This window comes from Balaenoptera physalus (genome assembly GCF_965194825.1).
Source record: "Balaenoptera physalus genome assembly, chromosome: 2".
In the NCBI taxonomy this organism is placed as follows: Eukaryota; Metazoa; Chordata; class Mammalia; order Artiodactyla; family Balaenopteridae; genus Balaenoptera; species Balaenoptera physalus.
Genome location: NC_138883.1, coordinates 27,402,197 through 27,429,194, shown reverse-complemented (window position 1 = coordinate 27,429,194; position 26,998 = coordinate 27,402,197). Strand labels below are relative to the sequence as shown.

Genomic DNA, 26,998 nt, shown 5'->3' with positions numbered 1-26,998 from the left:
AAGATCTGACTCCATGTTTTAAGAGACTTGCTGAAGCACTTGGCACTGAATAGAAATAGAAACTCAGCTTACAGTTCCTTCTGCTTCCTTCCTTCCTTCTTACGGATGACACTTTTAAGAGTGTGTGTCTAGTTAGTCTCTGAGAGCCATCCAGCCTCCCGGCCCCCTTAGGAATGGGCCCTGGCAGCCATGTTTGTAAGACCAATCCCTGACCCTGTGAGTTGTGAGTGTCTGAGTGACACAGGGGTGGACCCCTGACTCAAACTGGACCCATGAGACCCTCTCTCGCAATTTGGAATTGCAACTTTGAGGGGCTCCTCAAATGGTGTGCACTGAGGTGATGTTAGCTTAGGAACTGAGAGACAGCCATCTTCAGACATGGAGAAGTCCCGTGCAGGAAGGCGGGAGATGAAGCAGATGCTGAGGGGCAGCGGTGCCAAGAAACCCCAAGACCCAACTGCCCTGTGCCGGGGGAGGCCCCTGCCCAGAGGAGGCCTTCACCTCTTTTGAACGCCCCTCCTCCAGTCACACGAGAAGGACAGTCTGTTGCCTGGAACCCTCACCGTGCTCCGATGTTATCAAGTTTCTGCAGAAGGGACTCACTCAGCCAGTGTCTCACAGGGGAAGTCCTTGGCTGTGCTTTGTGCTAGAGGAACCACACTCTGGAAGGGGGGAGTGTGGGTGAAGGGGAACTTTCTTCTCTTTCTCAAAGGGAGACCCTTGGCCTGGTGGTCTCAATTTGACCCAAGCTCCAGAAGGAATGGGACTCTGGAAAAGACGTTACTTTTTTTTTTTTTTTTCTTTTTTGCAAAGTTATTTAGTCAGTGGTGTGAATGGGAGAAAAAAGACCCCAGTGGTCCCTTCAACCATTGTGCTAGGTACTGGCGACCAGAGACAAAATAGGCCCTTCCTGCCTCGTGGTTAGTGAGTGAGACAGATACGTGGTTAGAATTTCACAGCAATGAGATGAGATGTAAATGCCATGATAAAGAAATGCACAGGCAAGGACGGTCCGCCAAGAACGTCCAACGTGGGGGGTCAAAGAGGGTTTCCTGGCAGGGATGACAACCAAGCAGGTAGGAGTTGGCCAGGCCAGCGGGGTAAGGGACAACCCAGAGGAAACAGCAAAAATAGAAGAGCAGAGCTGAGAAAGACAATGGTGGCTGCCGAGAAGTACAAGTGGCTGAATCACAGCTGGAGGGTGTGACTTTTCAAGGGAGCCCGGGCTTTGTTCTGCAGAGTCGTGATCTCTGAACCTTTTCAACTGTGTGCTTCATCTGTTAAATTTTTTTGAGCTTGCAAAAAATTTTAATTAGCATGTTTAATTGTTTGCAAAGCAACATTGTATATTTATCTACAAAACAGATACTTGCTCTTGTACTAATATGTTAAAGATTGTAGCTTAATTTCCTTCTGACCTTTTTTGAGGGGTTAAAAATAAATACACATAGAAATTCTAAACTATCCTCCACACCTGGTAACGCATATGGAGAATTGCTCTGCAGATGTGATCAGGAGCCCCTGCAGAATGTGGGGCACCATCTCCCTCCTCCTCTGGCTGTACACCAGCCAGATGTGTAACTGCAGCTTGAGCTGTCCCAGCCGCAGCTGACAGCCTCTGTGCTGGGTGATTCAGATCAGGAAACCTCAGTACTAGGTCTGGGCTGTGGGTTGCCTCAGCCTAGACTTCTAGAAATCCTTGTGCCTGGTTTTCCCAGTCTGAATTTCTGGATGTGCATACCACCGTGACAGCCCTTTTTTCTTTTTCTTTTTTTAAAGCTAACTGAAAGCTGGACTTTATGACTTGAGGGCGGACAGCAGAGAAGTGTAGAGCTCACCTGGACTGCTGTCTTCCTGTCTACCATTCACTTTCTTTGTCTCTGAGAGTAAAGACTTTTGAGGCACCGGGGCCTCATCTTGTCCTAGGGGCTGAGCTCCTCCAGATGAGATGCCTAATGAGGGCTTGCAGAATGGCACCTCCCTGAGCTCTTTCTGAGGACTTCAGGAACAGCTGCGACAACTAAACAATAGCACAATGACACCAACACCACCGACACTGAGCGTGGTGACCACATGCACCATACTAATGCCTCTTTATATAGTTACCATCTAGTCAACTCTCTCAACAAACCCGTGAGCGACTACGCTGACAAGCCCCGCTCTACACACAAGGAAATGGGCCTGGGAGAGGTTGACTCCTTGAGTCCCCGTCCATGGGGACCTGGGATAATCAGGATTCCCGACTCCCAGGCTCCTTCCCATGGTAGGAGGGCTGGGCTTTGGAACCTCATCTTCTGTCCTCATGCCTTTGCAAGTTACTATCGTTTGAGGTTCTGCTAATCAAGCTGGGACTAAACCAGGTCAGACGAAAAGAGAACTCATAAAAGGATGGCCTGATGATATTTACTCGGAACTGTAGGGCAAAGAATAGTTAAGTAAAAAAAAAACCAGCAAATAAAAAGGTGAAACATTTTTTAAAATTTATAGCTTTATTGTGGTATAACTGATACACACAAAAAAACTCACATATTTAATGTAAACATTTGGATGACTTTGGATATATGAAAACACCCGTAACACCATCACCACAATCAAGGTAATAAACATATCCATCACCTTCAAAAGACTCCTTGTGTCCCTCGGCTTTGTGTCTCTGTGTGCATGTTAAGAACAATTAACATGAGGTGCCCTCTTAACAAGCTTTAAAGTGCCCAGGACCCAGCGTATTTTTCACTGTAGGTTCTGGGTGGTATAGCAGGTCTCCAGGACTTACTCATCTCATCTAACTGTGACTTTATATCCATTGAACAACAATTCCCCATCCCACCACCCCCCTGCCCCTGGCAACCACCACCATTCTATTTTCAGCTTAAGGACATAAACACAAAGTTAAAAATAAAATTAAGAAAAAAAATTTTAACTCCAGGGCATCTTGTAAAGCCTCGTCATTGTATGCTTCCCTGGCAGGAATGAGGTGGGAGAGGCCATAGGATCAGTTCACCTGTTGGAAGGAGGTAAAAGGAAAAACTTTTTCCTTGCGGTTCCTGAGGTAGAGTTTGAGGTTCCTAAGGTGGAGTATTTGCATTGTTGCTACTGTTTTTAACTAGCATAAAAATGGCTTATATACGGGGTCATAACATTGCAAACAATTACAAAAAGGGTAAAGAAAATGTGAAAGTTCTCCGCATCTCCAGACCTACCCCGAGGCCCACTCTCCACAGACAAACATTTGAAATCACATGCGGGTTTTGTGCTTTTAGTGGTTACATTCAGAATTCAAAACTATGTTTATACTTCTGTTTCTCAGCTTATCCACTTTAAACATTATTTAAAGACCCCCTCACTTTAAATAATGTGGCCATTGAATATTGAGGAATTTAATTCCATTATATGTCACCTCATTTTTCCCCTCCCAATTTTTACTTATATTTTTGTTTTTAGTCTATTGGTAATCTTTATCACTTGAAACAATTTGCTTAAATCTGTATTCCTCGGTCTGTCACCTTTTACAGTGTCCTTTTTACGGTATCTCCCGCTCACATTATGTAAGTCACTTGAAAGTCATTTCAATGGGATTTTCCTGTCAAGCACCTGGGCTCAGTCCATCTTAGACCAAAGGTATAAGGGCGTTTTGAAAGTAATCTTTAGATAATAACAGACTCGGAAAGTCCACTGGTACATCTATTTTCTCAGCCCCTAACCCTAATCCTACCACGTGACTACATGAATCCAAGGAAGCTACATTGACCAGTAGAATGAGAGAGAAATAGTACTTTTGTATCCTCTTAGATATATCCTTGAGGGTGATAGTGAGCACAGAGGGACTGTTATATACTCTATCCCATCTATGTCCAGGGTGGTAATACAGATAAAATGTTCCCTAAATGAATTCCACAGCTAATTCAGTACCACAGGATTCTATTTACAAATACATTCATGAGAGATTTCTCATTTATGTGAATGCTTCTGTATTTCAAAGAATAGCTCACAAGGAAAAATAGTCCTTCTGCTCCTGTGTGGCATTTAGTGAGGCTACATGGGCCCGGCCACGAGTCTGGTCATCTAGATTCCCGAGGACAGGATGATTACCTCCACCACGGGGCAGGTAAGATTGAGGAATTGCACAGGGAACACGGGGAGTCTGGGAACATGTATGTATGTCTGTCCAAACACAGAGACATTCTGTTTGCTGAAACACCAGAGTGACGAAAGAGTTCCTAGGGACATGAATTGGGAAACTTGACAGAGGGACACCTGAGGCTGATGGACAAGAGGGTGGCCAGTCTTGCACGACTTCATCGGTTTTGTCGAGCTATACAAACCACCAATCCATCCATACCACCGTCTCCCTCAAACTGCCACAGTCTTAGAAATGTATGGAGATACTCTGGGACTTCCCTGATGGCACAGTGGATAGGACTCCATGCTCCCAATGCAGTGGGCCCAGGTTCGATCCCTGGTCAGGGGACTAGATCCCACATGCATGCCGCAACTAAGAGTTTGCATGCTGCCACTAAGACCCAGTGCAACCAAGTAAATAAATAAATAAATATGAAAAAAAAAGAGGGCTCATGTCCTTTGCTTTTTTTATTTAAAAAAAAAAAAAAAGAAATGTCTGGAGATATTCTAAAATACCAGTCTCTTGTATGTATGTAATAGTTTAAATTCATTTGTATTATTATTACAGTGTACATGTTTACTAGAGAAAATAGTTGTTACCATTCTGGTGTACAGTCTCCCAATTATACACATACAGTTCATCCCACAGTTCAGTCTCAGCAGCCTTGCCTCTTTGATTAGTCTTTTTGTGCACTTCTTTAATATTTTATGGCATGTTGCCTGTGATGGTTAATTCTTTGTGTGGGGTGGGGGAGAGTCTGATATTTGGTCAAACATTATTCTGGCTGTTTTTGTGAGAGTGTATTTACATGGGTTTAACATTTAAACCGATAGACTGAATAAAGCAGATTGCCCTCAGTTGAGACTTTAGCTAAGTTTCTCCATAGCATTGCTGCCTCAACATCCATTTTTGGCCAAGTGGCCTGTGGGGGCCTTGAACTAACACTAGCCCCGCATGGAAAGGCACACCCTAGATAACAGCCCACCAGGTCACAAGTAAATGTGAGTTCCTGATATGACTCAACAGCTCTGTGATTAACAGCCCACCCCACTCCCCTGCCCTGCCCACCCAGCACCTTCCCCTTGTGTTCCACCTTAGATAAGACCCCCATGGAGCCTCCCAAAACCCTGCCCTTTTTAGGTTTAAAATGACCAAGCCAGCTTTAGCCTGGGGACCCCAAAGCACTAATATAGGCATGTGCCCCAGGTCCTGCCACTCTTTCTGCTTTCACCCTGCCTTAACCTCCCCTCCAGGTGTGCCCTGTGCTTCCTCCAGGACCTGTGAGTAATAAACTTCTCCATTTCGATTTCTCTTGTGGTCTTTTGTGGAACCAGGGCTCACCATCCTGCACCCAGTGCATCATTTAACAAATGTTAATTTAAGAAAGTCGTAACACCTCCCTAATCTGGTGGGCCTCACCAGATCAGTTGAAAGCCTGAACAGAACAAAAAGGTTCATCCACACATGGGTATGAGGAGTTCCTCCTGCTTGACTGCTTTCAAGCTAAGTCTTTTTTTTTTCTGCCTTCAGACTCAAACTGAAATATCAGTTTTTCCTGGGTCTAGAGCCTGCTGGCCTTTGGACTGGAACCACACCATTGGCTCTCCTGGGTCTCCAGCTTGCCAACTGTAGATTTTGGAATTTGCTCTCTATAATTGTGAGTTGGTTTCTTATAATAATTCTCTCTGTCTCATATATATATGTGTGTGTGTGTGTGTGTGTGTGTGTGTGTGTGTGTGTGTGTGTGTATAGGTTCTGCTCTGTTTCTTTAACTAAAACATTGCCTCTTTCCTTAAAAAAAAAAAAGTAAAGACTGGAAAAGTGAAAGTGCTGTACTAATCACAAGAAATGTAAATCTTCTAACTTTATAGCAACTGAGATAAAAAGTGGAAATCACTGAGCATGTTGAGAGCAGCAAAACTTTATCCAGTTGATATAAATCAGTCCAATGGATATTCAGTTATAAAGGGGCAAATATAAATAATTAAAGAACAGGGTTGAAATGCTAGAAATATAACATCAAAGATGTGCCTAACAATCCAAAATTCCATCAACAATCAAATGGATAAATAAATTAATTATATTCATTCATTGGAATATCAACATCAGAAGGAACAAACTACAACTACACTCAATAGACAAATAAACAGAGAAAATGTACAAAGAAAAGAGAAAATCAATAAAGTTAAAAGTTTATGCTTTTAAAAGATCGATTAAACCAACAAATAGGGAAACCTATAGAGAAAGTAGATTAGTGGTTGCCTAGGGCTTGAGGTGATAGAGACAGATGAGAGATTTGGGAAGTGATGGCTAAGGGGTACAGGGTTTCTTTTTTGGAGTAATGAAAATATTCTAAAATTTATTATGGCGAAGGATGCACAACTCTCTGAGTATGGTAAACGCAATTTATTGTACACTTTAAATGGGTGGATTGTACAGTATGTAAATTACATCTCAATAAAGCTGTTAACATATAATGGCAAAATTAAGATATTCACAGATAAACAAAAGCTGACAGAATTTATCACTGGTAGGCCTATCCTACAAGAAATACTAAAGGGAGACCTTTAGGCTGAAATGAAAGGATGCAAGATAGTGCCTTGAATCCACATGAAGAAAATAAAGAGCACTGGTAATGGTAACTACATAGGTTAAAAGAAAAAGAAAATTAAAATTAAAAAGGGGGACTTCCTTGGCGGTCTAGTGGCTAAGACTTCTCCTTCCAGTGCAGGGGGTGTGGGTTCAGTCCCTGGTCGGGGAGATAAGATCCCACATGCCTCACAGCCAAAAAGCCAAAACATAAAACAGAAGCAATATTGTAACAAATTCAATAAAGACAAAAAAAAATGGTCCACATCAAAAAAATCTTTAAAAAAAATTAAATTAAAAGGAAATTAAGGGGCTTCCCTGGTGGTGCAGTGGTTGAGAATCTGCCTGCCAATGCAGGGGACACGGGTTCGAGCCCTGGTCTGGGAAGATCCCACATGCCGCGGAGCAACTAGGCCCGTGAGCCACAACTACTGAGCCTGCGCATCTGGAGCCTGTGCTCCGCAACAAGAGAGGCCGCAATAGTGAGAGGCCCGCGCACCGTGATGAAGAGTGGCCCCCACTTGCCACAACTAGAGAAAGCCCTCGCACAGAAATGAAGACCCAACACGGCCAAATAAATAAATTAATTAATTAATTAATTAATTTTTTTAAAAAAAAGGAAATTAAAGACTTCCCTGGTGGCGCTGTGGTTAAGAATCCGCCTGCCAATTCAGGGGGCACAGGTTCGAGCCCTGGTCCAGGAAGATCCCATATGCCACGGAAGCAACTAAGTCTGTGAGCCACAACTATTGAGCCACCACGGAGTAACTAAACCTGTGAGCCACAACTACTGAGCCCCCATGCCACAACTACTGAAGCCCGTGTGCCTAGAGCCCATGCTCCACGACAAGAGAAACCACCGCAATAAGAAGCCCATGCACTGCAATGAAGAGTAGCCCCTGCTCGCCGCAACTAGAGAAAGCCCATGCGCAACAAAAAAGACCCAAAGCAGCCAAAAATAAAAATAAATAAATAAATAAAATTTAAAAAAATATTGTAACAAATTCAATAAAGACTTTAAAAAAACAAAACAAAACAACAACAACAAAAAATGGTACATTAGAAAATATCTATTTAACCCCAAAGCAGGAAGTAATAGAGGAATAGAGGCACAAAAAAGACATAAGAACATAAGACATGTAGAAAACAAGTAGCAAAATGGCAGACATAAACTCTACTTTATTGGCAATTACATTAAATGCAAATGGATTAAACACTCCAATCAAAAGGCAGCAATTGGCATAATGGATTTTAAAAAATGTGATCCAACCACATGCAGTCTATAAGAAATGCACTTTATTTTTTTTCTTGCTATTTGCCACAATATTTTTTTTTCATTTTTTTTTAATTGGGGTATATTTGTGTTACAATGTTGTGTTCGTTTCTACTGTACAGCGAAGTGAAGCAGAGTTCCCTGTGCTATACAGCAGGTTCTTATTAGTCATTAATTTTATCCACATCAGTGTATACATGTCAATCCCAATCTCCCAATTCATCCCACCCCCACCCCCACTTTCCCCCCTTGGTGTCCATACATTTGTTCTCTACATCTGTGAAGAAATGCACTTTAGATTCAAAGACATAAATAGATTGAATGTAAAAGGATGGGCAAACATATGCCATGTAAACAATAGCCAGAAGAAATCTGGAGTAGTTATGCTAATATCAGAAAAAAAATAGACCTTAAGAAAAATATTAGCAGAGTGGCAAAGAAGGATATTTTACAATAATAAAAGGATCAATCCCTCAAGAAGACATACCGATTATAAACATGGATGCATGTAACAACATACTTCTTAAAATACATGAAGCAAAAACTGACAGAATTGAAGGGAGAAATAGACAATTCAACAATAATAGTTGAAAATTCTAACACCCCACTTTCATTAATAGATAGAACAACTGGACATAAGATTAGCAAGGAAATAGAAAACTTGAACAACATTCTAAACCAACTAAACCAGACATTGATAGAAAATTCCATTCAAAAGCAGACACATGTTCTCTCAATTGCACCATGGTACGTTCTCCAGAATAGACCATTTATTAGTCCATAAAACAAGTCTCAATAAAGTTATAAGAACTGAAATCATACAAAGTATATTTTCCAACTGCAATGGAATGAAATTAGAAATAAGTAACAGGAAAAAAAAATGGAAAATTCACACACATGTTGATACTAAATAACACAATCCTAAATAACCAATAGATCAAAAAAGAAATCACAAGGGAAATGAAAAGATAATTTGAGATGAATGAAAACAAAAACATAACACACCAAAACTTATGGGATGCAGCTAAATCATTACTTAGAGGGAATTTTCTAGCTGTATATGTCTATATCTGAATAGAAGAGAGATCTCAAATAAATAACCTAAACCTCTACCTTAGGAAACTAGAAAAAGAAGGACAAACTAACCGGAAGGAAGCAGGAGGAAGGAAATAATAAAAAATAGAGCAGAAGTAAATTATATAGAGAATAGAAAAACAGTAGAAAAATTCAAGAAAGCCAGAAGTTGGTCCTTTGAAAAGATCAACATAGATGAAAAACCTTTAACTAGTCTGACCAAGAAAAAAGAAAGAGAGAAAAGACTCAAATTAATAAAATCAGAAATGAAAGGGGGCATTACTATTGATCTTACAGAAATAAAAATGATTATAAGAGAATACTAAAACAATTTTATGCAAACAAATTGGATAACCTAGATAAAATGTAAAGTTCCTAGAAAGATACAAACTACTGCAACTTAATCAAGAAGAAATTTTAAAATCTGAATAGAATGAAAACAAATAAAGAGACTGAATTAGTAGTCAAGATCTTGCCACCAAGAAAAGCCTAAGACCTAGGTTTCACTGGTGAATACTATACTATCAAATGTTTAAAAAGAATTAACATCAGTCCTTCTCAAAACCTTCCAAAAATTAGAACAACATATGAAAAGGATTATACACCATGACCAAGTGGAATTTAGTCCAAGAATGCAAGATTGGTGCAACATACAAAAATTAATCAATATAATCATATTATTAGAATAAAGAACAAAACCCACATGATCATCTCAATAGATGCAGAAAAAGCATTTGACAAAATCCAACAGCTTTTCATGATAAACTCAACAAACTATAAGTAGAAGAGAACTTTCCCAACATGATAAAGGACATCTATGAAAAACCCATAAATAACATTATGCTCAGTAGTGAAAGACTGAAGGCTTTCTCACCAAGATCAGGAACAAGAAAAGGATATCGACTCTATAACCATTACTATTCGACATTATACTGGAATTTCTAGTAGTGAAATTAGGCTAGAAAAAGAAATAAAAGACATACATATTGGAAAGAAAAAAAGTAAAACTATATCTACAGATGACATGATCTTGTATATAGAAAATCCTAAGGAATTCACACACAGATACAAATTTGTTAGAGCTGATAAACAAGTTCAGCAAGGTTGCAGGATACAAAATCAATTTACAAAAATCAATTATATTGCTATACACCAGCAACGAATGATCCAAAAATGAAATTAAGAAAATAATTCTATTTATATTAGCATCAAAAAGGACTAAATTTAACCCAAAAAACCCCACAAACTTTACACACCAAAACTACAAAACATCATTGAAAGAAATCAAAGAAGACCTGGATAAATGGGAAGACATCCCATGTTTATGGGTTGGAAGACTTAATATTGTTAAGAGGGCAATACTTCCCTAATTGTTCCTACAGATTTGATGCAATCCACATAATTTTCCAACTACCTGTTTTTGCAAAAACTGATAAGCTGATCCTAAAATTCATATGGTATTATAAGGGTTTCAGAATAGCGTAAACAATCTTAAAAAGAATAAAGTTGAAGGACTCACATTTCCCAATTTCAAAATTACTACAAGAAAACAAAACAAAACATACTACAAGACAGGGTACAACTGGCATAAGGATAGACATATAAATCAATGAAGGAGATTTTAGAGTCCAGCAATAGACCCACACATTTATAGATAATTGATTTCTGATAAAGTTTCCAAGACCATTCAATGGGGGAAGAATGGTCTTTTCAACAAATAGTGCTGGGACAATTGGATATCTACATGCAAAAACATTAATTTGAACCCATACTTCACACCCTACAAAAATTAACTCAGAATGGATCAAAGACTTAAATGTAAGATCTACAACTATTAAAACTCTTAGAAGAAAATGTAGGTGTAAATCTTTGTGACCTTGGGTTAGGCAATAGTTTCTTAGATATGACACCAAAAACACAAGCAACCAAAAGAAAAAAAAAAAATATGTAACTTGGACTTCATTAAAATTAAAACTTTTCTGCTTAAAAGGGCCCTATCAAGAAAGTAAAAGACATTATTTCAATAGAAAAAGTAAGTCATCAATCCAGGTTCAGCTTTAATTTCAGCAATCCCATTCCAAGAGACTTGAAAATATATCTCCACACAAAACTTGTACACAGATGTTTCTAGCTGCATTATTTATAAAAGCCAAAATGTAGAAACAACCCACATGTCCATCAAATGATGAATGGACAAACAAAATGTAGCTTATCTACACAATGGGATATTATTGGGTCATAGAAAGGAATGAAATACTGATACATGCTACAACATGGATAAACCATGAAAAGATTATGCTATATGAAAGAAACCAGTCACAAAGCCTGTGTGACTCTATTTACATGAAATGTCCAAAATAGACAAACCCACAAAGATAGAAAGTATGTTAGTGGTTGCCAGAAAGAGAGGGGAGGAGGGAATGGAGAGTGACTGCTAACAGGTACAGAATTTCTTTCTGAGGTGATGAAAATGGTCTGAAATTAGATAGTGGTGACAGTTGCACAACTCTATGAATAGACTGAATTTTTTACTTTAAAAGGGGAAATTTCATGGTGTGTGAATTATATCTCAATTTTAAAATCCTCTAAGAAGTATGAGCAAATAAAGTAATCCCAGGAATGCAAGGTTGGTTTAACATTCAAAAATCAATTAATGTAATTATCATAAAATGGAATAAAGGAGAGAGATCATGGAATTATATCAATAGATTAAGAAAAAGCATTTGACAAAATTCAACAAACATACATTCAAGATGAAGGCTCTCAACAGACTAGAAATAGAAGGGAATTTCCTCAACCTGATGAAGGAAAATCTATAAAGTATAAAACTGTATAGGTTACATTCTACTTAATGGTAAAGACTGAATGCTTATCTCTTCAGATTAGAAATAAGGCAAGGATGTCAACTCTCAATACTTTTATTCAACACTGAACTATACACAAAGCCTATGCAACAAAGCAAGAAAAAAAGGCAAATGGGTTGGAAAGGAAAAAGTAAAACTGTCTTTATTCACAGAAAACATAATCATCTAAGAAAATCCTAAGGAATCTACATAAAAGCTACTAGAACTAATAAATGACTACAGCAAGGTTGCAGGTATTCCCATCTAGGTAGTCACCCAAGAAAAATGAAAGCATATATCCCCCAAAAGACTTTTACGTTTAATAGGCGTAGCCACTTTACTCATAATAGTCAAAACTTGAAGACAACTCAAATGTCCAACAACAGGCAAATAAATAACAAACTGCCCTTGGAGGAGACATCTTTGTTCAGGGGCCAGTTGCTACTGAACCTTTGCCCTATGGAGCTAGGAGAGGGTGGAAAGGAAGACAATGGGACAGTAAGGTAAGTGATACTAATCTGGCCTGGCCAGCCTAGGAACAAAGAACACTTGGTTGGGAGGTAGAGAGGAGAGTTGCTTAGCAAGAGAGGAGTGAAGGTCGCAGACAGGACTGTGAGATTTGGGAAGTAGTAACAAAGATCTCAGAAGAGAAAGGATAGCCTGGTACAATAGCTTTGAGGAGGGTGACTCTGGGGAGAAACTGTGTAAAGAGGACTTCAGAAAGTTGGTATGTGATGTGATTCCCTCTTCTTAATGCTTCTTTTGGATGAGACACTGTACTGGGATAAGCCCAGATCTATTTGGGCTATATAAAATAAATACAACAGCAGTAATACCTATAGGCACCAAATGCTTACTAGGCACCAATCACTGTGCTAAGCAATTTAAATACGTTCAATATTATGAGGTGGGTACTGTAATTCCCATTACATAGATGAGGAAACTGAGGCACAGAATTTTATGTGCTCTGCCCAAGATCACGTGGTTACTAAGTGGCAGAGACAGAACATTTGATTGCACATTCAAACCCAAAGCTAAGAAGCTGTTTCCCTTTTCTCACCTTCTTCCATAGAGCTTTCTCCACACCCTTTCAGGGTTGGGTGGGTGAGGGAGGGGTGCTGAAGAGTGATTTGGTAGGCCTCACATTCCCAAAGCACCTTATGTCCAAATGAGGTCATATATCCAGCCAGAAAGACTCAGCCAAGCCCGAGAGAACATCCAGGGATCCATCCAGCATTGAAGCTACTTCCCACTGCCAGTCAGTACCACCTCCAGCGAGCCATGAACTAATAATTGTATAAATACCATAATTATCTGGTTCTAGTGCAAATACCTTGCTTTAAAAATGCACCATAATTTTTGTTACCTCATCCTGATATATCTTCAGTTTTTAATCCAGTCGGCAACTAAAAAATGGAATGGCCTCTCTCATCCTTTGAGAGCCCCTGTTCCCTTCCCTCTGGTCTGCGAGGGGCAGGTAAGAGGGGAGCCTGCAGGAAGCAGCTCTGAGGCTCACCCTAGGAGCTGCCCATGGCTCCACCCACAGGCTGAAGCAGGTCCAAAACCTGGGGACTCAGAAGCTGCATGGAACAAAGCGTATCTGTCCAGAGGTCCCCTGAGCTTTGAGGGGGTTTGTGAGGGGTTTACCAGGCACAGGTTGATAGGGGGCATCGCTGCTTTGGGGTGCATGGTCTTTAACCCATTGGTTCTCACCTGGCAGTTTTGATCCCCCCCTCCCCCCACCAAAAGGACATCTAGCAAGGTCTGGAAACTTTTTAAAAAATTTATTTTATTGAAGTATAGTTGATTTACAATTTATGATGTGTTTTTTTAAAACATCTTTATTTATGATGTTTTGTTAATTTCTGCCGTACAGCTAAGTGATTCAGTTATACATATATATACATATACATATATATATTCCTTTTCATATATTTTTCATTACAGTTTATCACAGGATATTGAATATAGTTCCCTGTGCTGTACAGTAGGATCTTGTTGTTTATCCATCCTATATATAATAGTTTGCATCTGCTCATCAAGGTCCGGAAATATATTCGATTTTCATAAGTGGGGAGTTTTACTGGCATCTAGTGGGTAGAGATCAGAGATGCTGATAAACAGCCTACAATGCACAGCATAGCCCCCCACAACAAAGATTTATCCACTCCAAATGTCAAAATGCTGAAGTTGAGAAACCCTATTTAACCCTTTGGGACCAGCACATTCATGGCGGCCACTCCCTCCTAAGGAGCTTCCTACAAAGCTTTATCTGGGTTTAAAGCCCAGATTAAAGGGTTGGACTACAGGCCCTGCCCATGCCCTCAGGGGGAATTTCCTTATTATCACCTGGCCACCCACTCTGGCCCCTTTGCTGGAGGGCTCTGCCCTCAGGTAAATATTTTCCCTAATTGTTTGGGAAACTTTGAGAAAAATCCCCTTTAGCCATCTTGTAAGCATTGAAGATGTACCATACTGTGCTTTGTGCTTTACCACCAAAAAAAAAAAAAAAAAAAAAAAAAATTTTTTTTAATAAGGCAGCTAGGGGATTTTTATTATTTTTGCTCAAATAACTAAAGAGTTGCAGTCAGCTCTTAAGATTTCAAAGGTGGCACATCCAGTAAGGTGCTCAGATAGAGCTCAGAAAAAAGAGTGGGTTTGGTGTCAATGCATTAATGGTCTATATGGGAGGGGTGATAACCTAGAAATTCTGACCTGGGCGGGGGCAGCCTGGAAGGGTGGGCAGCCGCTGATGGGAAGGCCTCCCACCTCCCCCCCAGCCTCCAGCCACCAGTGAGGGGCCCTTGGGGACCCCGGGGACATTTGCCTGCACTCTCAGGAGACTCTTCTTTCCTCTTCCTGGGTTTCATCTTTACTAACTAGACAGTGAGCTATCAGGGAATGAGGCAAAATGCTCTAGGAATGTGAAACTGCCTCTCAGAGGAAAAGGCACAGGGGCCTGAAAATGCAGCCAGTGGCGCCAGGTGCCCGCTGAGGGCACCTGAGCATCTACGAGGGGAGGGGAGCGCTCCTAACCCTTCCTGACCCTCATCCCCCTCCGCGGCCACCCCCCCCTTACCTGGCCTGCTTCGGTGGACTCAACCCTAGGGTTCACGCACCCAGGTCCTGTATCAGCTCAAAGCGGGTGAGGAAAGTAGATTTGGAGCCTGTTAACCCCAGGGTGTGAGGGTCTTTGTGTCCCAGGGCTGGTGAGAGAGAATGAACAGAGATGAAAGAGCTGGGCCTGGAAGCTTAACTGGACTCTGAGGCCACAAAGTGCCCCCTCCTGGAGAAACGTGCTCCGCGATTTCCCCTCCATCCAATGGCTTCATGTTAGAACCATCAGGGGAGCTTTTAAAAAATACCTGCGCTCAGACCAATTAAATCAAAATATCTGAGGGGTGTCCCAAGCAAGTATTTCCTTCCTTCTTTTTGACATTGGGTGATTTCCCACCTCCTTCCAGGGAGGGAAGCCTGACTCCTGAAATCACTGTCCTGAAGGAAAAGTACCTAGTTCTGTAGTCAGCCCCCCCCAACCCCCCACGCCGGGGGACATGCCACAGACACTCAGGAAGTTTCTGCTTTGCTAGGTTTCTCAGTTTCAACCCATTTTCTTAACAATTTGGTCAGAGCATCTCTGCTTTCGTAAAACCCGGGTCTTGGAAATGAGCTGATTCAGTAGGGGTTGGACTGAAGTCTATATTTGTGCTGGCACTGGGAAGAGCAAAGGACCAGGAGAACTAGACTGGTGTGAATACAGCAAGTTTGTGGCACTTAAAAAAATATCTATTTTCAATTACCTTAAGAAGCCCATTTGCCTACAACGTATCCTGCTAATTTTAAACAAGGCTGATCTAATAAGCACTTGCATTATGATGCTAGTTATTTAGACACTGAAATACATACTGGCAAATAGCTGCTGCCCTAAATTCCCAGAGTTCCCTTTCCCCCCACTTATCCCCTCCCCTCCTCAGAACCACTCCCTCTCCCATCTCTGTGATCCCACAACTCAAAAGTTATTTGCTTTCAAAGAATTACACTGCCTTACAGTGTGCCTCTCTCTCTCATGTAATTGGAGATACTGCCTGTCAGCCTATCACAGGTAAAAAGACGTAAAAATGTTTCCCAAACTGTATTATAAATATGACTGTAATACTGTATGCCTTAAAAATTTTATACCAATTCGTTCATTAGCATATAGGCTAGGCTACCATAAAGCAATCATATTGCTGCTTCTTTGTTACCCATGCATGAATCATTATACCTGTAAATAAATATGAATTTCTTCTTTTTCGCATTGTCTTTTTTAAAAAATATTTTTATTTATTTATTTGGCTGCGTCGGGTGTTAGTTGTGGCATGCGGGATCTTTTGTTGTGGTGAGCGGGCTCTTCATTGTGGCTTGTGGGCTTCTCTCTAGTTGTGGCACGTGGGCTCCAGGGCGTGTGGGCTCAGTAGTTGTGGCACATGGGCTTAGCTGCCCCATGGCACATGGGATCTTAGTTCCCCCATGGCACATGGGATCTTAGTTCCCCGACCAGAGATCGAACCCGCATCCCCTGCATTGGAAGAAGGATTTTTTTTAAATTAATTAATTAATTTTTATTTTTGGCTGTTTTGGGGGTCTTTGTTGCTGCGTGCAGGCTAGCTGCGGCGAGCAGGAGCTACTCTTTGTTGCGGTGTGCGGGCGTCTCATTGTGGTGGCTTCTCGTTGCGGAGCACGGGCTCTAGGTGCACAGGCTTCAGTAGTTGTGGCACGTGGGCTCAGTAGTTGTGGCTCATGGCTCTAGAGCGCAGGCTCAGTAGTTGTGGCGCACGGGCTTAGCTGCTCCACGGCATGTGGGATCTTCCCGGACCAGGGCTTGAACCCTTGTCCCCTGCACTGGCAGGCGGATTCTTAACCACTGCGCCACCAGGGAAGGGAAGTCCGGAAGGAGGATTCTTAACCACTGAACCACCAGGGAAGTCCTCTCACATTGCCTTTTCATTTTTGATGTCTAGTGTTAGTAATATGTATAACATCTACAGTCTTTCGTATCATATAAGACAATGTTGATGTAGGTATTGACAGACAATTCATCTTATAAACAGATGATGTAAACTTACAATATCAATAAATGAAATATAGTACTATAAACATATTTTCTCTTCCTTTTGATTTTCTTAATAACATCTTCTTTCTTCTAGCTTACTTTATTATAAGAATACAGTATACAATACATATTACGTACAAAATATGCATTAATCGACTGTTTATGTTATTGGTAAGGCTTCCAGTCAACAGTAAGCTATTAGTAGTTAAAGGTTTGGAGGAGTCAAAAGTTATATGTGGATTTTTGACAATGGGGGGGTCAGCATCCCTCACCCCTGAGTTGTTCAAAGGTCAACTGTACTTACCTCCTGTGACGGTTGTGAGAATTGAGTCATTTTATGTCCCTGATACATAGTAAGTGATACACAGCAAGGGTGCTGGGTACAGTTGTACAAATTGTTCACTGTTCAAGAGCCCTGACCTTAGAAGTCAAATAGGGGCTCACCAGTCCATGCCCTTTGGCCTGCGATTGCCTACCAAGAGGTGGCACTGTTTTCTAATTTGTACCAGGGCCATGCATGAGCCAACAACTGTCATGACAGGTGTTAGTTTTAGCATAAAGGATTTAAGTGTGTAGCAAATGCTGCCTTAGCATTATCCTTAGGCTCTGGGCTGATGCTAGCTGAGCTGATGCTGGCTGTTTTACAACAGTTTCTTGGAGGCTTTGTGGTGTTCTCCAGAATAACTTCAGTGAGAATGCCTGTATTCCAAGCCTTGCTGTGACCATTCAGATACTGTGTAATAAAAAATAGAAATTAAATGTAAAAATATTGACAATGTAAAAAGTTAAAAATCGTGCACAGCAGCACTATGTATTGCTTAGGTATACATACAGATATGGTTCAAGTATAGAGAAATGCATAAGAATGATAAGAACCACATTCTGGTTAACGGTTACCTGGGTGGAGAGGGAATGGGATTAGGGAGGGATATACAGGGGTCTTCAGTTCTATTCATAACTTATTTATTAAGCTTAATGGTGGATATGCAAGTGTTTATTATTCTTTAATCTTAAATATTTAAAAATAATTTATAATCAATACTATTGAAGAGACCATCTTTCTATGTAAGAGCTAATTTTTCATTTCTCTTCTCATTAGTCTCTGTTAAATACTAAAGCAGTATGTTGATTTGGAACCACTGAATCAAGCAATCATTCATTCAACAAGTATTTACTGTTGAATGGTAGAAAGTTCAGAGTTAAGACCTTCACCTGAACATTATATAACACTTCTGATAGCCTTTTTAGTTATTTGACTTCTTTCTATGAGGGCAGGGTCTCTGTCTTATCAGACTTACAATTTCTGCTACATAATAGGGATTAATAAATGTTAAATTAAATCGAATGAAACACCAACGTGAAGGTTTTTATCTTTACAGAACTTTCAGTACACTAAGGGTGAGAAAAGTTATAGGACAAGGTAGATAAGAGCCATAAGTTATGAGCAAAGTTCTCTGGGAATTCATTCAGATATTGAGTCCACTGACAACTATTTATTAGGTATCTACCAGGCACTGGGTATATAACTGTAAACAAGAGAGTCACGGTCATCAGTTATTATATGGCCCACTTCTCACCACCTTCATCATTACCTCACTGGTCACTGCCACCAATATTTTTAACTTGGATTCTTAAGATAATCCAATGCTGTAATCCTAACTGGTCTCCCTACTTCCATTTGCTCCTCTACAGTAAATCTCAACTGTGTCCAGAGAGATCCTGTTAAAACCTGAGTTAGAGCTCATCACTCTTCTGCTCTAAAACCTCCAATGGCTTCTCTTCCGTGGGAGACCACAGACATGGCCACAATTCTTTAAATTCCTCCCATTAAGAGGTGAAGTCTCTTTCTCAACCCAGAGTGCCTGGGCTGGCCTTGTGACTGTCTTTGTCCAGTAGAATGTGGCAGAAGGACCATGGTGGGAAATCTGAGCCTCAGGAGGCTTTGAATGCTTCCACTATTCCTCTTGGAATCCTGAAGGGCTGTGTTAATGAGCCCGGGTAAGTATGTTGGGGGAGGAGAAACCACGTGGAGCAGAACTCTCCTGGCAAAGGCCATCCTAGACCAGCCAGTGATCAGCCAATTTACCAGCTGTCTGAGGACACATGATGCAGCCCTGCTGGAGATCAGCCCAGCACAGCTGCTACCAGAGGAATCTTCCAGATGACCCGCCGACTCACAAGCTAACTAAATGGCTGTTGTTTTAAGCCACTGAGATTTTTTTTTCTTTTTTTGTGGTTTGTCAGGCAGCAAAACTAACTGATTCATCATCATCTCATTCAGAGAAACAGTCAAAATACTAACTGCATCCTCCGAAGTGGTAGTCGTACAAGGTAGGTGCTCAATAAACATTTGTTGAGTGCAACTCACAAATGGAGCTAACATTCTAATGAGGGAAGCCAGGGGAAACCAAGTAAGTAGTTACCAAGTTTTGTAAGTGCTGGGAAGGGAACAGACAGTGGCTGAGGTAGAGAATCACAGCGTGGAAATGGGAGGGCAGGTTCTCTAGGGAGCTCCCCACTTCTTTCAGAACAAAAGCCAAACTCCTTACAGTGGCCTCCAAGACCCGAAGGAAACTCCTGGTACCTCTCTGACTTCATTTTCCGCCACGCACTGCTTCTCACTCCAGCTACACTGGCCTCCCTGCTGTTCTTCTAACAACCAAACACTCCCACCTCAGGTCCTTGGTGGAATGTCCTTCCCCTAGATACCCATACCATTCACTCCCTCCTTTCCTTCGGGGCTCTGCTCATATATCCCCCTTTCAGGAAGGCCTTCCTAACCATCCTGTAGAAGTAGCAACCCACTGACCCACAGAATTCCCTACCCCTTACCTGCTTTATTTTCCTCCATAGCACTTGTCACCATCTGCTGTATTAGATATTAACTTCTTTGTTTACTGTCTGCTTCTGCCACTCAGCTATAATTTCCACCGGGTAAGGAATTTTGCTTTGCTCAACATACCTCCAGGACAGTATTGTCTTAGGGCAGAAATTCAGCCAGTGGACACAACATCCTTCAGGGGCCAGACTTCCTGCCAATTAGGACTAAGCAAGGCAAGTATTTAGCTTTGAGCCATGCTGGGAATAAGGTAAGACAGTTTTTAAAAGCCAGAATGCCCAGGTGTGTGTGGGATTGCTTACTGAGACCAATTCCAACGTGCTCACAGCAAGACAAGTAACACTACAAGTAACAGCTGACTTCATGGCATATTTTATAGTCTGCTGGGAGCCTTCTGATCCACCCTCTTATTTGCTTCTTGAAACAGCCCTGAGGGGTAGGCAGGGCAGGTTCTATCATTCTCCATTTACAGATGAAGATAATGAGGGGTATAGAGTTCAAGTGAGCTACCCAAGGCCACAGACAAACTAAGTGGTAGAGGCAGAATTCCTGGTTGTTTTGACTCCAAGTACAGTGCTCATTTCACTGTGTGTGTGTGTGTGTGTGTGTGTGTGTGTGTGTGTGCGCGTGTGTGTTTAACTGTTTCTCCATTCTGGGATCTGACCTTGTGACCTTCTTGAATCATTAAGATTCCAGGTCAATCCTGACCCCCTGAAAGACCTTCAACAGAGGAGGCATCTTTTCTCTAAAGACAGCACCTGCCAAGAGGCATAGGTGATGAGTAAACGTTTAGAGCATCAATTCCAGACCGGCCCCTGTGGCTTTCAGACCTACCACAGTCTCTTCTGTCTGATAGTCAGGAAGGGACCGTGCCCTTGGGTCCCTTCACCCCTAGCCCACCCCAAGGCAGGCCGGGCTGCAAGGGGAAAGGGGAAGGCCTCCCACAAGACAGGACCGGCAGCTGCTTTCAGGTGAAAACCAGAAAGAAATCCCAGCCCCGCTGCTTTATTTTGGTTTAAAAATCAAGTCGGGTGACAATGGAAACTCTTTCCTTGCTGTCCTCTCCTTTCTGCCCATGTTGACAGAAGACAGACCTGCTAATTCTGGCTGGGGTTTTTCCCTCCCTGGGCTGTTTTTCTCTTTTATCTTCATCAATTGAAGAGAGATGTTCTGTCTTTCAAACTGTCGAAAGGTATCTGGGGTTTTGTGTGTTTTTTTTTTTTTTTTTTCTTTCACATAATTCTGTGGGTCTTTTCCCAGATATGTATTTTCTCTCAAGTTAACTTCTAACTTGTTTAAGTTTCCGCCCATGTGACTTCCAGCGCGAGTTACCAGAAACCACAAGAGAGAGAGAGAGGGCGCAAGCCCCAAAGCAAGCGACATGTCCCTGTGGGGAGCAGAGCCTCTGCACCCCAGAGTGAGAAGGACGCCGGGGTCAGAGGTGGCTGCAAGGCGGGCAGAGGAGGGCCCTGCGGAGGGGGGGTGGGCTGGTGGCCCGGGAGCAGTCAGGAAGGGAGGCCGGCTGGGGACAGGAGAACCCAGAGGCGCGAGGGGCTGCGTGGAGAGCCCGGAAGACTGCGGCCATGCCTCACAGCTCCGACAGCAGCGACTCCAGCTTCAGCCGCTCTCCGCCCCCCAGCAAACAGGTAGGGTCCTGCCTTCTGATTCTCCGGGGAAGGGCGGGGAGAGGGCCGGGCTGCCTCGGCCTGCCCCGGGAGCCAGCGAGGCCAGGAGATGGCTGGTGGCAGGAGCCCTCTGTTAGACTTAAGACACAGGATCTGCGGTGAAGCTGTGCATCTCGGCGGAGACCCTCATCCTTCCGCCCATCCTGCCAAATTACGCCCTCCTCATCCCCCGATGGTGCGCATCCCCTCCACCCCAGCTGGGGTCCCACCCCATGAAGCTTTCGAGGAAGCCAAGAGGAGAATGAACACCAAAGAACTCTGGTCTCTTAGAGGAAAGAGTCTACCTCTCTCCAAGGCAGTAGCAAAATGAGAGGAGGAGGCTTAACGCGGGCTCCGGGCACGCACCCCCTGAATGCTAGATGGTTGCCCAGGAGACAGCCCGCAGGACAAGAGAGGAAAGGGATGGGGGTAAAGTAAAGGGGGGCAGAAGAGCAGGTTGGAAGGAGGGGGACCCCGTGCCAGCTCCGAGGATCTACCTTACCTCCTGGGTATGGTTACTGCTGCTAGCACAGGTGGCGGAGAGAGGGCTGGGGGAGGAAGGAAATGAATCAGGAGATGGTTCTGGGGACTTGGAGACATTCCTTAGTAGCTCAGCTCAGCTCTGGGGAAACCAGAGAGACGAAGGTGGAGATTCTGGGAGCATTGGGAGTCTAGGTTGTGACTTCCAACTCAAAAGTTTTCAGCTTGAGGGTTGCCAAAAACAAGAAAACAAAAACGGGAGCACCCTGGCCGCCTTGCAGCTCCTGGGGCTTTCTCCTCACCACATCCCTCGACAGCGCTCTCGATAGGAAGCCCTCTTCCTTCTCATCTAACACACCAGTGGGGGACAATTCCTTATCCAACTTTGCGGTTTAAAAACTGCATTCTTTTGTTAGCATGGATATCCGAGAGGGCTTTCAAAATGCTGCAGCCCAAATAACAGTATGTAAACATATACTACAGCTTCTGTCATCAATATCTAACAGGAGAGCAGCAGGTAGGAAGAAGTCCTAGTGGAGACCTCTAGAGGACAGACAATCCAGTCCTCTGCTCAAGAGGGTACCAGAGGGGTTCAGACTGCCTGGAAGTTTGTACTCTTCTTAGGAAGGAAATTACTCACGGCTTTCATGGTAACCTCGTTCCCCATCCCCCTTAGAGAAAGAGCACTTCCTTTCTATCTAACCAAATGCCCTCCGACTGCAATGGCCTGGAAGTATTGGGCACATTGGTGAGACATATGCCTGGTGGGCAGAGTCTTGCCCGAGGAACTGTGTCCCTCTAGCCCGTGGGGACGTGAGAGGGGACAGGGCAGAAGGTACAGAAGGGTTTCACTCAGATTCCTCCACCTACCCTGCAGCATCTGGGGGAAAGCCGGAGCTAACCTCTCTGCCCAAGTAGAGCACATGCCCATCTGTGGGGTGCACTTAGAGAACACCCAAAGTTCCCTGTGTCCTCCTAAGCACCCACCCATTGTCTGCCACGGCCAGGTAATCTCCACCATTAAAACTGTTCTTGGTCTCCAGTTTGTACTAGGCATTGTGCTCAGGGCCATGGGGGATATCAAGGTCACTGAGCATAATGAAGGGAATGAAGGGGAAGAAGAGGCAGATCTGGGGTGGGGACCTCAGTCCAGGCGCACAGCAGAAGACACAAGGGGTACAAACCAGGAAGGTAGTGGTGGCAGGGGCGGGGGCGGCTTGCAAAGGCATCAGACTTAGCATTAGAAGATGTAACTCTCAGATTACTGTGAGCTCTTGGGCAAGCTCTTTGAGCCTCAGTTTCCCCCACATATAAGATGGAAATAAGGGTATCAACTTCACAGAATTGGGGACTTCAACAAGAGCACCTCTGAGAAAAAGCACTTGCACAGAAGCTAGCACATAGTAGGTACTTAACAGAGTTTTGGAAAAAAAAAAAATAGCAAGAAGGTTCTAGGCCAAAAGTGAGAGGGTGAGGGTGGAGCAGACCTGAAGAGGAGAGGTGATAAAATACACTTCATCGCCTTAACCATCTTTTTCCAAATACAGCCCTATTGAGTTCTCAAGCTCTTTTGCCCTCTTCCTGTCTCTTTTGGCCAAAGTTATAGAGACCTAAGAGAGTGTAACAGAGTGTGGAGAAAAGTTCCCTTTTGGGTTCAGGCTTTTGGTAAATAGGGGGGTGGACGGGCAAGTAAAGATGAAGAAATGGAAGGGTGGACAGCCGGATATCAAACACCATGAGAGCCTGCCTCCACTCAGAAGAGAGGGTTAGACTCCCCTAATTCTCATCATCCTCTGCTTCCCAGGACTCATCTGATGATGTGAGAAAAGTTCAGAGAAGGGAGAAAAATCGCATTGCTGCCCAGAAGAGCCGGCAGAGGCAGACACAGAAAGCTGACACCCTCCATCTGGTGAGTGTTCAGACCTTTCTTCACCCTCTTGAGCCGTAGGCTTTGCTCCCCACCGCCTGTGGACTCCTGGACCATAGCTTTGAGTCTGCCTGCGTGGGGATGTGTATGTGGGGGAGTCGGTGGAGGGATGCAGGTGAGGTGGGGAGGGGAGGCTCTCCTATGAGTGCATTGAGAAGATTCCGTAACAGGGGATGGGCCAGGAGGCTGAAAGAGAAATGAGTGCCAAGAGGGCACGAGGAGTAAAGGAGCTGAGTGTGGGCAGCCCAGAGGCTGGTGGAAGGCAGATCCACCTGCCGAGAGACGGGGTAGCCTGAGACAGCTCCATCCCTCATGAACCCAGAGAGCAGAAGGCAGGACTGCCTTTGGGAGGAATGTAGAGGGTGTTGAGGAGCCCATTGTCCCACAGTGCTAGGAACGCATATAGTCCCATCCCCTGGGAGGCCAGTTGGGCGGCCACCCTGAGGTCTGCATTTGGGACAAGGAGGTCCACAGGGTGCTGCACCCCATACCTCTTTTCTGAACATTATTAAGGTTTGATTTCGAAATTTCTATTTTGATGATATCCCAAGGGGTCTGTGAAAGATACAGTTTCAGGTGCACGTATCTGGGATGGTCACCATCCTGGTTGAGTTGCCTCCAGTCTCACAGTTTCTAGGGAAGCCCTGATCCCTGGCTTGAGCAGGGGCCTTGGGTGATCTGAACTGCATCTCCACCAGCAGCCCAAGATCCTGGTCAGTGTTTCCAAATTCTGGCTGTGTGCTTCATAAAGCAAAGCTTCCTCCTCATCTCCCACACCTTACCACCTCTTCTCTCTTCGCTCTGACCCTTAATTTGCTCCCTGTCCGACCAGCTCTTATTTCACTGGCTCCTTCCTCTTCCATCCCTTCAGCCCTTCCTCTGACGCCTCTGCCTTCTCGTCCCTCCTCCTGAGCCATTCCCAAACCTCTGGCATCCCAGTAATTCATTCCAATGGTAAAAAGGGCAATTGACACCAAAAATGAATATGCTTATGGTTATTTGAAAGATTAGCCTGGTAATTGGCCAGTTAAAGAATAGTTGTTTTATTCCTATCAAGAAAAAGTAAGATGTAGTCTTAGGTAAAAAGATGCTGCTTTTAGCTTTGTAAGGAAGTAGAGAGCAGGCTGCACCAAGATCTCTGATTGGATGCTTGTGTTTTATTTGAAACGTATTCAACATGTCTTCCATTGCATACTAATGTAGTTTTATGTTCATGAGTATTTGTTGAATTGAAAGAAAGAATGAATGAACACCAAGTCTGTTCTTCTCTTTGATAACTGTGATCAGCAGTCTAAATGTTAAGTTGGTGGTGGCCCTGCTTCTTATATGTTCTCCATGATTTCATTATGGCTTAGGGGCTCACAACACTCCAGTTTACTATTTTTTTTTTAATTAATTAATTAATTAATTTATTTATTTATTTATTTATTTATGGCTGTGTTGGGTCTTCGTTTCTGTGCAAGGGCTTTCTCTAGTTGCGGCAAGCGGGGGCCACTCTTCATCGCGGTGCGCGGGCCTCTCATTATTGCGGCCTCTCTTGTTGCGGAGCACAGGCTCCAGACGCGAAGGCTCAGTAATTGTGGCTCACGGGCCTAGTTGCTTCGCGGCCTCTGGGATCTTCCCAGACCAGGGCTCGAACCCGTGTCCCCTGCATTGGCAGGCAGATTCTCAACCACTGCGCCACCAGGGAAGCCCCAGTTTACTATTTTAAGCTTGAAAATCTATGATCACTCACTTGTCTCCATCACAGTCTGATTCTAATTCAATATTCTTTGCAGCAAGCAAATGAACAAATAAATAGAAATTAGTAAGGATAAAACCTACCTTTTTGTATAAGTAGACAATGTCCCAAGACTGGAAATATACTATAAGCTTTATAAGTTTGTAGTATTAAAAAAAAAAAAAACCTGGAAACTAAGTATAGCTCAGCAGTGCCACAGTCATAAGGACATGGTTTGAATCCCAGCTCTGCCATTTGTTATCCGTATGACCCACCTTAGACCTTAGAGATGTTCTTAACCTCCCTTAGACTCAGTTTTCTTATTAGGAAAATGGGACAGTAACTACCTACCTCATAGAGATAGTGCATATAAAGAGCTCAAGCATCAGTCACTGATATATCATAAATATTCAAAACTTTTGAGGATAATAAGAGTAATATTAATAATAGTTATTATTAGAAAAACAAGATAATCACAACTAAGATTTTATGTATATGAATTTATACTTATATATAAATCACAGGATCTCAGGGCTGAAAGATTTCTTAAAGGCTGGAAAGTTCAGACACAGTTTGATGCTTGAGACTTTCTACAACACCCTCCGGAAATGGTCCCCAGTGTATGCCTGGTCACTTCTAGTGACAGAGAGCCCCCTGCCTCCTAACAGGAGCAGAGGAGTCTTCCTTATCTCGAGCTGCGCCACTGTCTCCCTGGAAATTCAACCCCCTGGTCTTCCTTCAACCCCTTGGGGATGTATCAGTGAGGGTGACATGTATGTTTCTTTGCTGTGGCAAGGTTTTCAACACTAACTCATCTGTCTCTCTTTGCAAGACAAGAGTTAGAACCAGAAGATTTAGCCCATCTGATTTCTTAGTTCCCAGACCAGGGATCGAACCCATGACCCCTGCAGTGGAAGTGAGGAGTCCTAACCACTGGACCACCAGGAATTCTCCCACATTCTGTTTTAATTCTCTTTTGGTTGGTGTCTCAAACAGCACTCATCACACTCAGTTCCTTTTCTGCCACAGTCAACTATAGAGTCCATTAGGCATAGTAAAGGCATTGATTAAAAAGGAGAAAGTCATGTCTTGACCCATTCACTTTCAAAAGATATTAGTAGCTAATAAGTGGATCCAAGATAATCAGCTGCAAAACTATGAAAAATAATAGGAATCCAGTCAGCTTTCAAAGTTAACACAAAAAGTAATAACTTTTCCTAGGCAAATTAGATTAGAAAATTTAATAGGAAGAAAGATTCTGTTTATAATACCAAGAACAGCAAATGGAAGGAAGGAATAAATTTAACAAAAAATACGCAGGGTTTAATTTTTTAAACTTCAAAACTATTCTAAGTGATTAAAAAACACTCAAATAAA

At 42.9% G+C, this 26,998-nt stretch overlaps 1 protein-coding gene across 1 annotated transcript in view; it reads left to right on the top strand.

Moving 5' to 3' along the window:
• Nucleotides 1-5,650: 5,650 nt before the first annotated feature.
• The window catches only part of BATF (basic leucine zipper ATF-like transcription factor), a 35,453-nt gene continuing 14,105 nt past the window's right edge, over nucleotides 5,651-26,998 (top strand). Inside the window, exons 1-3 of the mRNA XM_082451956.1 lie at nucleotides 5,651-5,777; nucleotides 18,684-21,476; nucleotides 23,779-23,883. Coding sequence (XP_082308082.1) covers nucleotides 21,414-21,476; nucleotides 23,779-23,883 — 168 coding nt within the window. The 5' untranslated portion in view covers nucleotides 5,651-5,777; nucleotides 18,684-21,413. The remainder of the gene's footprint in view (nucleotides 5,778-18,683; nucleotides 21,477-23,778; nucleotides 23,884-26,998) is intronic.